The sequence below is a fragment of the Ictalurus punctatus genome, chromosome 7 (genome assembly GCF_001660625.3).
Source record: "Ictalurus punctatus breed USDA103 chromosome 7, Coco_2.0, whole genome shotgun sequence".
Lineage (NCBI taxonomy): Eukaryota > Metazoa > Chordata > Actinopteri > Siluriformes > Ictaluridae > Ictalurus > Ictalurus punctatus.
Genome location: NC_030422.2, coordinates 26877600 through 26890099, shown reverse-complemented (window position 1 = coordinate 26890099; position 12500 = coordinate 26877600). Strand labels below are relative to the sequence as shown.

Below are 12500 nucleotides of genomic sequence, written 5' to 3'. Positions count from 1 at the left end.
TGAACCAATAACAATGATTCAATTGGGTATTGAACAGGAAGATCCAGGGAGCTCCCAACTTTGAGCACCATCACTGTGTCAGCCAAAACACCACACACACCTGCAAGAGAGGGAAAAATAACAAATAGCAGTACACATCAGAAACCTGCTGGTCTTAGGCTTGTTTGTCATTGATTTTTCCCTGGTGATGATTTTCTATTTCCAGTTTAAGCAGAGTAGGAGCATAGTAATATAACGAGCTAGGATTGTCACTGTACCAGAAACATAAGTAGTATCACAATACCACACAATGTTGATTTAATTCATAATTCATGTACAAAATGAACCAAATTTACAGAAATACATAGATATAAATGAAAACAGACAAACCAGATTTTCCTCTGAATTCTTTATTAATGAGATTGAATAACTGGCTATTGGAAAATCTTAAGAACAATGATGCAACTGACAAGCAACTAATTCAACGTGCCACATATTTCATCTATTGTTTCCTAGAGCAATGGAATCATGTAAATGGAAATTGTCCTCTGAGTACTAAGAATGAACAGAACATTATTAATAAATAACTGAATTTGGAAATGATCTACTTTATGATCAAACACAGCTAATTTTACAGGGTTCGTACAGATCCTTCATAATGAAATTTCAGGAATTTCAAACATATTATATTTTTGTTGTTGTTTTTAAGGACTATAAAAGAGATATTGTCATGTTGTCAGACAACAGGAAGGAGTATGAAATAGTGATTGATTTCCAAGCTGCTGCTCTGCACTGCTAAAATCTTGATTTATAATCACGACGTCCTCTGACAAGATCGCCATACACATAAGTTAAAGACAACAGCTGTGCTGTGATTTCGTCTATATCTAAAATGATCACTCAGAAAGAAAGTTAGAAGTTAATGATTGTGCTGCTCCTCACCAAGCAGAGTAGCTGCAGAGAGAGGTGTATCTGGGGGGAATGCAGGACCTCATGCTCACGGGGAGTACTGGCCACTCTCTTTCATGAGAAGTAGCTAAAGTTTGCCCAAACAGTTGTTAGATGTGCCGCTAGGTGCCTTTTTGAGGAAAAGTGTCTAAAGGGGCCTGAGAAGTCTGTTACAGTGAGTGAGTGAATAGCGAGAGGAAGGGGAGGGGGTGCAGCAGGGAGTCATATTTTAAGTGAAAGGACTGTATTCATTTTCTATTGAAAAAAAACACTTTAAAGTTATTTAGAGATTTCGTTTTTTTTTTTTTTTTTTTTTTTTTTTTTTTTTTACTTTTTATAATTCAAGCACTTTCTAAGCACTATTAAATTGCTAAGTTCTAGGACTTTCCCCTACTTACATGTCAAAAAGCCAAATTCAAGCACTTCAAGCACCTTGTATGAATCTTGATTTTAGTGTTTAGACACAGTGGTTAGAATAACATTAGCTCGCTTACTAGCAAATAAAGATTAAGGTAAAGAATTTAGGTTAAATGACATGTCACTGACATTTGTGTATTCTGCATTAGCAGTGAGATGTGTCAGAACATCTCCAAATGCCATGTAAAATCGTTTGCTCTGACCTATGAGGTTAGCAGTAAGGAAGCTCGTTTACTGTTAAGCTTTGAAAAAGCTTAATTTGCCAAGTGCATTAAAAATGTGCAATATTATTCTCTGTACATACCCTGTAGAAGCGCAAACAACAGCACACCAGAGATGGAAATAGTATATCCATGAAAGTCCTGCATTGCTGTATTAGTGAATGACTAAAGTAGACGAAAGCTGAGGCTCAAAAAACACTTCCTCACTCAGTGTGTGTCTGAGGTCTCTTAATCTATAAATGTTTGCTGTGGGCGGCTGTAAAGAAAAAAAAAGTGCACCTACAGCGTTGTAGGAAAGTTCTCTATGTGTATCCTCTGAAAGTGTCTTAAAGCCTTTCTCTTCCGTGTCAGTGACGCCTCACTGTGGTTCTGCTACACATGCAGCTTAAAGCTGATCAAGTGCACCAACACAAGGGGGCATGTTGATATTGTTTACTTGTGGTCAGTTGCTAAAAAGCTAGAAGAGGAAAGAACTCTCACACAGACTATGGCTTTTTTGCCTTTTCAAAGAACCGAACATGTTTAGTAAAGTCATTAACAGTGCATTAGACTTTAGTTGCTGTATGCACAGTCATAGGAAAAAGAAAGTACACCCTCCTTTAATTTTATGTTTTTATATAGAATAAAATAACCTCAGGTGACAAACAAACAAACAAACAAACAAACAAACAAACAAACAAAAAAAACAGCAGATTTCAATATGTAGTCATTCTTTTTTAACAAAAGTTCAGAAACCATGCGGGAAAAATAAGTACATCACACAATTCAGTAACATGTTGAACCACCTTTAGCAACAATAACTTGAAGAAAATATTTTCTGTAGAAGTTTATCAGTCTCTTACACCATTTAGGAGAAATTTTGACACCATTTTGGAGAAAATTTGACTGATAAACCCCTACAGAAAACATTTTCTTCAAGTTATTGTTGATAAAGGTGGTTCTACATGTCACCGACTTATAGGGTGTACTTACTTTCACACCTAGTTTCTGAATGTCTGTTTACATTTTGGGAAAAAAATGACTACATACTGACATCTGTTGTGCTTTTTTTTTTTTTGTCACCTGATGTTAGTTGTTTGTTGGTGAGGACAACACAATTGTGGACATCCCACAGCTGCTCCATTGGATTGAGATATGGTGGATTTGGAGGCCGAGTCAACTCCTTGAACTGTTTGTCATGTTCCTCAAACAATTCCTGAACAATTTTTGCAGTGTAGCAGGGAGCATTACCCCGCTGAAATAGTTCACTGCTATTAGGAATCCCCTTGCTATGAAGGGATGTACTTGGTCTGCAACAGTGTTTAGTTAGGTGATACGTGTCAAGTCAAAGTAACTTCACATGAATGCCAGGACCCAAAGTTTCCCAGCAGAACATTACCCAGAGTATCACACTTCCTCCACCGGCTTGCGTTCTTCCCATAGTGCATCCTGGTGCCGTGTTTTCCCCAAGTAAGTGACGCTCACGCATACAGCTGTCCACATGATGAGAAAGAAAATATGATTAATCAGACCACCTTCCTTCTTCCACTACTCCATGGTCCAGTTTTGATGCTCATATGTTCACTGTAGTCACTTTCGGCGGTGGACAGGGGGCAGTAGGGGCACTCAGACCAGCCCTACTCAATGCAGCTACACAGCCCCATATGCAGCAAGCTGTGATGCACTGTGTGCCCTGACACCTTTCTACCATAGCCAGCATTAACATTTTCAGTCATTTATTCTACAGTAGCTCTTCTGTGGGATCGGACCGGACGGGCTAGCCTTCGCTCCCCACGCACATCATGACCTCAACTGTGTATAGGTGCAGGTACTCAATAGTTTTATTTAATGATGTAAACAAAGATGCTATCCAAAAACATAGAATATCCAATAACACAAACTACATCAAAACCACATGTGCGTGTGTGTGAGAGAGAGAGAGAGAGAGAGAGAGAGAGAGACAGAGAGAGACAGAGAGAAACAGATTAAAAAACATTTTTAAAGTATAGGCCTACATCTTTAAAGCAGAAAGTGTGTATTACATGTGAATGGGATCATACAGAACCCAGTAAAAAAGCTCGTGTGAAGTCATGTGAAATTGATATATATGAGAGGTGTATCTGGGGGGAATGCAGGACCTCGCCCTCGCGGGGCAGTACTGGCCACTCTCTTTTACGGAAAGTAGCTAAAGTTTGCCCAAACAGTCATTAGATGTGTCGCTAGGTGCCTTTTTGAGCAAAAGTGTCTAAAGGGGCCTGAGAAGGGGCCTGAGAAGTCTCTGTTTCAGTGAGTGAGTGAATAGCTAGAGGAAGGGGAGGGGCTGCAGCAGGGGGTCATATTTTATGTGAAAGGACTGTATTCGTGTTCTATCGAAAATAAACACTTTAAAGTTATTTAGAGATTTCTTATTTGTTGACTTCATAATTTAAGCACTTTCTAAGCACTGTTAGATATAAAATGGCTAATTTCAAGGTTTTCAATTACTTACATTTCAAAAATCCAAATTCAAGCACTTAAAGCACCTTGTACAAACCTTTTAAAAACCAGGTATACTGCTTTGAAACACAGTGTAAAATGCCTGTACTGATCATCTTCGGGGTTCACTTTGACTCCGATGAACCCGAAGTGCTTCCTGTACTTTGTCACATCCATGCTGGAATAAAGTTATTCTTCTTTGGGATATTTGAGATATATGACATGATTTTTTCTTACAGGCACTACCATATTGATGATACTATTGTTTAAAAAATACAGTGGCTTTAGTGGTATTTTAAAGCTTTAATATCACAGTACCAGGCAACCCTATTATGAGCTGTGCAGTCAGGAACTGTGCCAATTACTAAAACTCAGCTGGATGGTGGATTTTTTTAAAGGAGTCATATAATGATTTTTTAAAAGTTAATTATTTTGTTTATTGGGTGTAATAAAATAGGTTACATGCTTTAATGTTCAAAAAATGCATTTTTTGTCAAATAATGTATATTATTGGAGTACCTCTATTTCCAGACTGCCTGAAACACTTGATTTCTCCAAAGCCCCTCCTTCTGAAAAGCCCAGAGTGCTCTGATTGGCCAGCTGACCCATTGTGTAGTGATTGGCCAAAAGCCTCACGCATGTGCTGGAAATGTAACACCCCTTGGGCATTAGCTTTCAGCTTCCAAATCTTCTAAAGCAATTCTAAGCTTCTAAGCAGCATGTCATCGGTTTTACCGTATCAGTTCCAGCCCAATTCAGAAAATGCAGAGGATCAAGTGGAACCAACTTTGCAAACATGACTTGAGCAGGATTCTTGTGATTTGATTGATATAAACTGTTTCAAGACACAATCACAACAGCAGCTACAATCAACGTCTCTGTCAGACCACCAACATACAAAAACAGCTAAAAACTGAGGCAACTTAGCAAACTTTAGCTAGCATGCTAGCAGAGGTCTACAACTGAGCCACAACACAAAACTCTGCATTGGAACAGTCAATAGCAGATACTTCCTAAAATAATCAAACACACTTACAGTTTCTGATTAAGAAGCGCAAGACTGTCCGAGCAAAGTGGGAATCGCTCCACTTTTTAGGAGTAGCTTTTGTGTGTAGCCTGTGTTGTACTCGCCCAGGTTAAGGAAGCTGACCTCTGTAAAATGCGTCATGCACAAGCACATGTTTGAGTTGTACTGCTCAGGAACAGCTTTATAAATCAACAGTAACCACCGATTCCTAATTTCATCCGTTTTCGGAAGGCTAAACAAAGGGTTTTGCTTTCGCACTGAAACACACAGCATCTCCATAACATGCCTCGCCTTCTATCTTTGTGCCTACCTTTAGGCGGCATTATCACACCGTGACATAGTTGGTTGAGGAAGTAAATTCTGAACTTCAAACAAGGCGTTTTGGACAGGTCTGGAACAGTGTTCTCTGTTCGATAGAATAAATCCCTTTGGAGGAAAATATGAGCTTTCAGTCTTTGCAGATCTTATACATGCACAGACAGATACCTTACACACCCAAACAGAAGGAAAGCATTAAAAATCATGTTATGACCCCTTTAAGTGATTCTGCAGTAATGCACATTATTAAGCAGTTATCCAAACTCTGTATCTTGTGCAATTTTCCAAATATGTTAAGTAAAATCATTTGCCCCTTACTTATGAAGTTACCAGTAATGAAGCTCATTTACACTAAATGCTTTAAGAAAAAGCTTAAATGATTATGTGAACTAAAAAAGTGCTATATTTGTCTGTATACATAACTTGAAGAATCCAGAACATCAGAGCTCCTGACATGGAAACACGGTATTCGTGACAATATTGTCACGACATTGTTGTGTTAGTTAACCCCTGTTTTGAGCTGCTGCAGCTCGACTGAGACTGTTGACTCAACACTAGATGAAGGCTGAGACACAAAAAACATTTCCTCACTCACTGTGTGTCTGTGTCTGTGTCTTAAAAAAAAGTGCATGAAATGTGGTTTAGAGCTCTCTCACTTCTCAAGAACTGCGTCACTGATACCCGCTGTGGTCCTGCTAAAACACACACACAGCTAATAAAATGGATAAACAATCCTCGTCCACCCGACCCGCGGTGGAGTTCGCTCGCCGGCTACCTTGCTGCTTTCCTCCTCTAAGGAAGCGCCGCAGGAAGAGAGGGTGAGAATCAGACGGACAATCGCTTCCTCCAGACAATCGGTAGACTTTCCCTTAAGCTTGGAAGGGCTCCACTCGACACGACGGTCATGGGATTACAGATATGTTTTTCATCTGCCTATTTTCCCGGACTTCCTACATTCGTCTAATTGTTCTGCTCCTCCACGATTACGGATTCGTCAGAGAAGAGTGAACTGTTTAAATCTCCGACAACTGGAATTCGTTTCACAGTGTAGTGTGTTGTGTTAGAGTCGACCTCTTCCACGCTATTCTGTGCCTTGATCTATAGGCCACCTAACCCGGACAGTGCCTTTTTAAGTGATTTTTGTGATTTAAAAAAAAAAAAAACTTCTGTTGTTCTGTTGTATGATTGTTTGTTATTATTGGGTGATTTTAATGTGCATGTCTGCTGCCCTGGTCGACCCTTGGTTGCTGAATTTTGTAACATATCGGATTCCTTTGGTTTTATTCAACACATAAATCAGGCAACTCATGTCCTTGGTCATGCACTAGATCTTATATTGTCATATGGAACCGCTGTTGATGATGTTAATATTGAAGATGCTTCCTTCTCTGATCACAAGCCCATTGTTTTTAATGTCCCTGAGGCCAGCTCTGCCGTTATGAGTAGGCCTTCAGGATATTATTCTCGTTGTATTAATTCACTCACTGCCTCTCAGTTTAGTGAAAGTTTTCTAGCTAATGCTGTTGAAACATCTATCTTGAGTGCTGCAGAGTCTTCTTCTGGCCCTGATGATTTGATTGCCTTATTTTATACATTTTGCTCCAATATTTTAGACTCCATTGCCCCTTTTAAGCTGAAGCAACCAAATCGTAAATCTTATTACTGGCTCGACGATAATACTCGTTCTCTCAGACAGGCTTGTTGTACAGCTGAGGGAGATGGAAGCATGATCAGTTAACTGTGTCCTTCCAGATTTTTAAAGATTGTTTGTTTAAGTTTCAGAGTGCAGCAAAGTCAGCTAGGTCTAGGTATTTCTCTGACTTAATTGCTACACACTGTCATAGACCAAAGATCTTATTCACCACGATAAATTCAATTATTAATCCGAGTTGCCAATTCCATGGGGAACCCTCGGCTGAACTTTGTGAGAAGTTTTAAAAATTTTTTGCTGATAAAGTAATTACTATTTGTTCTTCCTTCACTTTGCATTTATCAGACCTGTCCCCAAATTCACTGGCTTTACCGGTTTCATTTGATCAATTTGAACACGTTTCTCTAAAGGAACTGTGTGATCTGGTTAACCAGACGAAAATATCATCCACTCCACTTGATGCTGTTCCCGCTATGCTTATGAAAGCAACCTTTTCTGAAATTGGCCCCAGTATCCAAGTGTTGATAAATTCTTCTTTGGATGCAGGGGTGGTCCCAAATTGTTTTAAGCATGCTATTGTTCAACCTTTGCTTAAGAAACAGGGTTTGGATGAAGGTTGCCTTAATAATTATCAGCCTGTCTCTAAGCTACCGTTTCTGCCAAAGCTGCTAGAGAAAGTAGTACAATCTCAATTGCTCCTGTTTTTAAACTCAGCTATGTTATTTGAACCTTTACACTCTGGTTTCACTGCTTTGACATATCAAAGGCAGCTGTAAGATCCACTGGCTACTAGATCTTACAGCTGCCTTTGATACTGTAGACCATAACATACTTCTCTGGTGCTTAGAGCATCTGTTTGGTATCAAGGGCACCGCCCTACAATGGCTCAGCTCATATCTTAAGGACAGGTCTTTCTCGGTAGCGTTGGGTAATTTCTGCTCTTCTTCTAGTCCTATTATTAGTGGTGTTCCTCAAGGCTCCATTTTGCTCCCACTTCTTTTTAATTTATATATGCAGCCATTGGGGAATATTATTAGGGCTCACAATGTCTCTTTCTATTTATATGCTGATGATACCCAGTTGTACATTCCTTTGAAAGCTGGTGACTCCATTCAGCCATTGTTGGACTGTCTGGATGACATTAAAAAATGGTTGACAAATAATTTCCTCCGACTTAATGAAAACAAAACTGAAATAATTGTTTTTGGCCCCCTGAGATTGAGAGATGGTCTCATTAACGAGCTCCAAAACACTTTCCCTCAATTTCTTCCCAGGTTCGGAACCTTGGCTTCATTCTGGAATTATGCTTAACCAAGCAGATAAATTTGGTCGTTAAGACTAGTTTTTATCAACTATGGATTATTTCAAAACTCAAAACATTTTTGTCTTTCCAGGATTTGGAGAAGGTTATTCATGCTTTTATTACATCTCGCTTAGATTACTGTAATTCATTATACTTGGGTCTTCCTCAGTCATCTATGGCTCGTCTTCAGATGGTTCAGAATGCAGCTGCAAGGCTGTTGACCAGGGCAAAGAAATTTGATCGTGTCACCCCAATTTTAGCATCGCTTCACAGCACTTTGGTCAGCGTTGCTGTGTGAAACGTGCTATACAAATAAATTTTACCTACTTACTTACTATAAACATGTACTGACCCCCCAAAAAAACTTACTGTGCCTTGCAAAAGTATTCTACCCCTTTAAAAGTCATTAGATTCGTCGGGATTGCAAATGACATTTACTGTACACAGAATCCACTGGCAAGCATTTTTTTTATTGCAAACCATTATGCTCTTAAAGTAAAATTTCAAAGCTAAAATATTATTTATCAGCAGATCTGGTAGAAGGAGAACATGGAGACACAGCTGGGCAGTTTTGGGGTAAGGAGATTGTGTTAAGGGCCCACGTGTGGTCCTCTACTGTGTGCAGTGTAGCTGTTCAGGATCAGACACTACATTGCATATCTCAATACTAAAACTGAAAAAAAAGAGGATTCAAAAATTACTAAATATACATCCCCTTACAGAAAACATCACCACATCAACAATTGCACACATTTTTAAAAATTAGTTTGCATGGAGTGTGTGGCTTTCAAGTCTCTGTGTAAGTGGTTATTATATATAAAACCAATAATGTATTATAATAAGTACTTTAATATAAACCTGTGATTTGAATTACAGCTGGCACGATTCATTTTAAGTACATTGAGATTGTGTATTCCAGAACAAATACATTTCAGTAGATGTTTAATTATTTCATTAGCTGATTCATTTCAGAAATACTAACCAGCAAATACTGCTTTCCTTACATATTTATAAACATAAACAAAATTAAACTTTTAATGCAAACTGGTATCTGCTAAATGTAATGATTCGTAAGACTCAGGAAATGTGTGAGGATCCATGTCCTGGAGGTTTATTAATAAATACAAGAGTCCAGTATACAAAATTAGAGTCAGAAACTGTCCAGAGGTCATTCACAACAGTCCAGAAACAGATATCAAGGCCAAATCCAGAGAATAGTTAGAGAATAAACATTTTACATTAAAACTACAAATGCTTCCCCTCTCCCTCCTGCTTTCTCTTTTTCTAAAATAAAATGTTCTCTCAGTCAGAGTGATATCCAAAAATGTAATGACGCATATTATATAAATATAAAGATACTCGGACATTAAAATACTCCTCTGTTCACAACTCCTTGATCAGATTACACAAACCAGATTACATTTAATCTATTACAACACATTATGATTTTAACTGCAGTAAACATAGTGGGGATTGTGTACAGGGACAGATAAACATGAATATGGTTTGGACAGTACTATCTCCTGATGAGAGGAATCACAGGGAGCAGAAGAAAACAAAAGAAAACAAAAATCCAGTGTGTCGTCCAGATACAGCCAGATAAACAAACAGATGGTGAGAATAGAAAAGGACCAGAATACTGCAGTTGTGATAGATTTGGCAATCAAATGATGGCAACATACAAATGAAGAAATACAAGAATCTGGTGAAATACAAGGGGTTGGAAGAGGAACTGAAAGGTTGAAGATGAGTGAAAATTGAGCTTTCCCAGCAGTCATAAGGGCACACAGTGTTGTGACCTCTAACCTGGAAGAGAAGCTCCAACATTCAATCCAGAAAACTGCAAACATAAGAACAGTACTGTACATTCCTTGCCCCTGAGATCTGAGTGTAAATGAAAAAATCATTTAAAAAATAAAACTATGCAAGATATTTTAAACAGAGTAATTTTTTTCAGCTTCAATAAACTGTAAATCTGTGACATGGGAACCACAGACAGCCAAGTGTTTATTCCTCAATTACAGTTACAGCATACTGCCTGTTATGATGACCTGTAAAATAAAAAAATTCAATAAATAAATTGCTAAGAAATAACAAGAATACAGCTAAGGTTTTATCTTGGACACCGACTATTTATTAGTATTATTATTTTATTACTACTACTTTTATTTACCTCGAGCTCTGTAACATTTTACACCCAGGATGATGGTCACCAACAGATACGGAGAGGCTGCCACTAGACTACTGATCAGTTTAAGCACTGACAATGGAGCTTCTACATGTGACACAGTGCACACACACACACACACACACACACACACACACACACACACACACACACACACACACACGTTGTGAAACTTGTTTGGTTTCGTAGGTTGAGACTATGATGTTAACTCACCAGAAGGAAAAGTGTAATTATACCTGTTCCTGGATGTTCAGAGCTACAGCTCAGTGTCTCTGTAGCAGAACTGGAGCTGACGTTGTTAGCTGCAGTGCAGTTCAGTGTAACAGCTCCTTCTGCTGGTGAGAGACTGAACTGCAGCTGAGCTCCACTCCCAGTCTTATAGCCCCTCCACAGGTAGGAGACACTCTCAGCACCGAGCGCTGCACACTTCACATCAACATCACAGCTGTTTGTGGACAATCTCCACGTCTGATTCTTCCCAATCTGCACAGCTGTTATGGGGTCTTAATATGTGTTTAAAAATAAAGTGAGGAATCATTGCAAGTGCAGCAGTATATTGTAATTACCCAGCCACTATAACAGGTGTAATTAGTAGTAAAGGTAAACACTAATAATTAAATAAATATGAACACACAGACACACACACACACACAGACACACACACACACACACACACACACACACACACACACACACACACACACACACACACACACATATAGTTATATATATACATATATATATATATATATATATATATATATATATATATATATATATATATATATATATATATTTACTACTTGAAATGTATAACTCATAATAATAATAATCATGCTCACCTTCAATATAAACTTTAAATGTTTGTGTTGGAGGCTGTCCTCTAGTTCCATCTGCAACCACTGAGAATGTCCCAGAGTCTTGGGGTTGAAGATTTTGTACAGTTACTCCAACTCTGTCATGGTTCTCTTTTACTCTTCCACTGAATTGTGATTCTGGAAATGAGTAATTGCGGTTTGAATTGTAGTCAGCAAACTTTTTCCCATTGAAATTCCACTCAGCGAATGACACTGTCCCATCTGGATATTCTGGCTGAAAGTTCAGGGAGCTCCCTCTAGCTCTGATCACTGTCTTCTGATTAGCCAAAACAGCATGCACACCTGCCACAAGACAAAAGATAACACATTGCAGACTATATGTCAGAAATGTATATTTATGTCTGCTCATATGAAGTTGAAATAATTTGTGAAAGTCCACAGACAGTCTGAAGCCCGTACCTAAACCACTATTAAAAAAAAAAAAGACAATCCTAACTACAAAATCATTTAAAAACTAATTCTCAGTTCAATTGTCCACAGACTATGCCCACCAACTACAGTAAAACTCTTTATAATTCTTCATAATGATATCTTCTTAGAATTTGCAGTAACCAAATAGCTTGCACAGAAAGCATGTACTTCATTAACAGCCATATTTATTTTTTCAGAAAGACCTTAGGGTTTCCTGGGTCTAATCTGATCATTTTCCTGCAGATAGAAAATGATAAGAGCAGACAGTTACATGAGAAATATGCTGAACATCAGTGGTGTACAGTTAGTGTACTGACAAATGCCAAATTTCTTATGAGAGTCCAGGATTCAGTGGTTCAGTAAATATGACAAAAACAAATCTGTGATTTGCAAAGCAAATGATTAGAATTGCATAAATGCTTTAAGTTCTGTAATAAATTAATTCATGTAAATATTCGGCTGTGTATTTTGTGCATTTCAGAACATCTCCAAATGCCATGTGAAATCATATGCTTTGACCTATGAGGTTAGCAGTAAGGAAGCTCATTTAATGTGAATCATTAAAAAAGCTTAATTTGCCAAGTGCATTAAAAAATGTCCAATATTAATCTCTGTACATACCCTGTAGAAGCACAAACAACAGCACACCAGAGATGGAAACAGTATATCCATGAAAGTCCTGCATTGCTGTATTAGTGAATGACT

At 38.2% G+C, this 12500-nt stretch overlaps 2 protein-coding genes across 3 annotated transcripts in view; both read right to left on the bottom strand.

Annotated features, from left to right (window-relative positions):
• The window catches only part of LOC124627485 (SLAM family member 8), a 48767-nt gene extending 46859 nt beyond the window's left edge, over nucleotides 1-1908 (bottom strand). Inside the window, exons 1-2 of one of the 2 annotated variants that reach the window (XM_053681529.1) lie at nucleotides 1649-1908; nucleotides 1-100 (exon numbers count right to left, since the gene is read on the bottom strand). The exon at nucleotides 1-100 is cut by the window's left edge and continues 215 nt beyond it. In XM_053681529.1, coding sequence (XP_053537504.1) covers nucleotides 1-100; nucleotides 1649-1712 — 164 coding nt within the window. In that variant the 5' untranslated portion in view covers nucleotides 1713-1908. The remainder of the gene's footprint in view (nucleotides 101-1648) is intronic. The other variant, XM_053681530.1, reaches the window with a different exon arrangement.
• A 7492-nt stretch (nucleotides 1909-9400) lies between these two features.
• LOC128633035 (SLAM family member 8-like) overlaps nucleotides 9401-12500 on the bottom strand; it is a 3354-nt gene continuing 254 nt past the window's right edge. The window contains exons 1-5 of the mRNA XM_053681535.1: nucleotides 12417-12500; nucleotides 11349-11666; nucleotides 10743-11009; nucleotides 10492-10593; nucleotides 9401-10369 (exon numbers count right to left, since the gene is read on the bottom strand). The exon at nucleotides 12417-12500 is cut by the window's right edge and continues 254 nt beyond it. Of these exons, the coding sequence (XP_053537510.1) occupies nucleotides 10326-10369; nucleotides 10492-10593; nucleotides 10743-11009; nucleotides 11349-11666; nucleotides 12417-12480 (795 nt within the window). The 5' untranslated portion in view covers nucleotides 12481-12500 and the 3' untranslated portion in view covers nucleotides 9401-10325. The remainder of the gene's footprint in view (nucleotides 10370-10491; nucleotides 10594-10742; nucleotides 11010-11348; nucleotides 11667-12416) is intronic.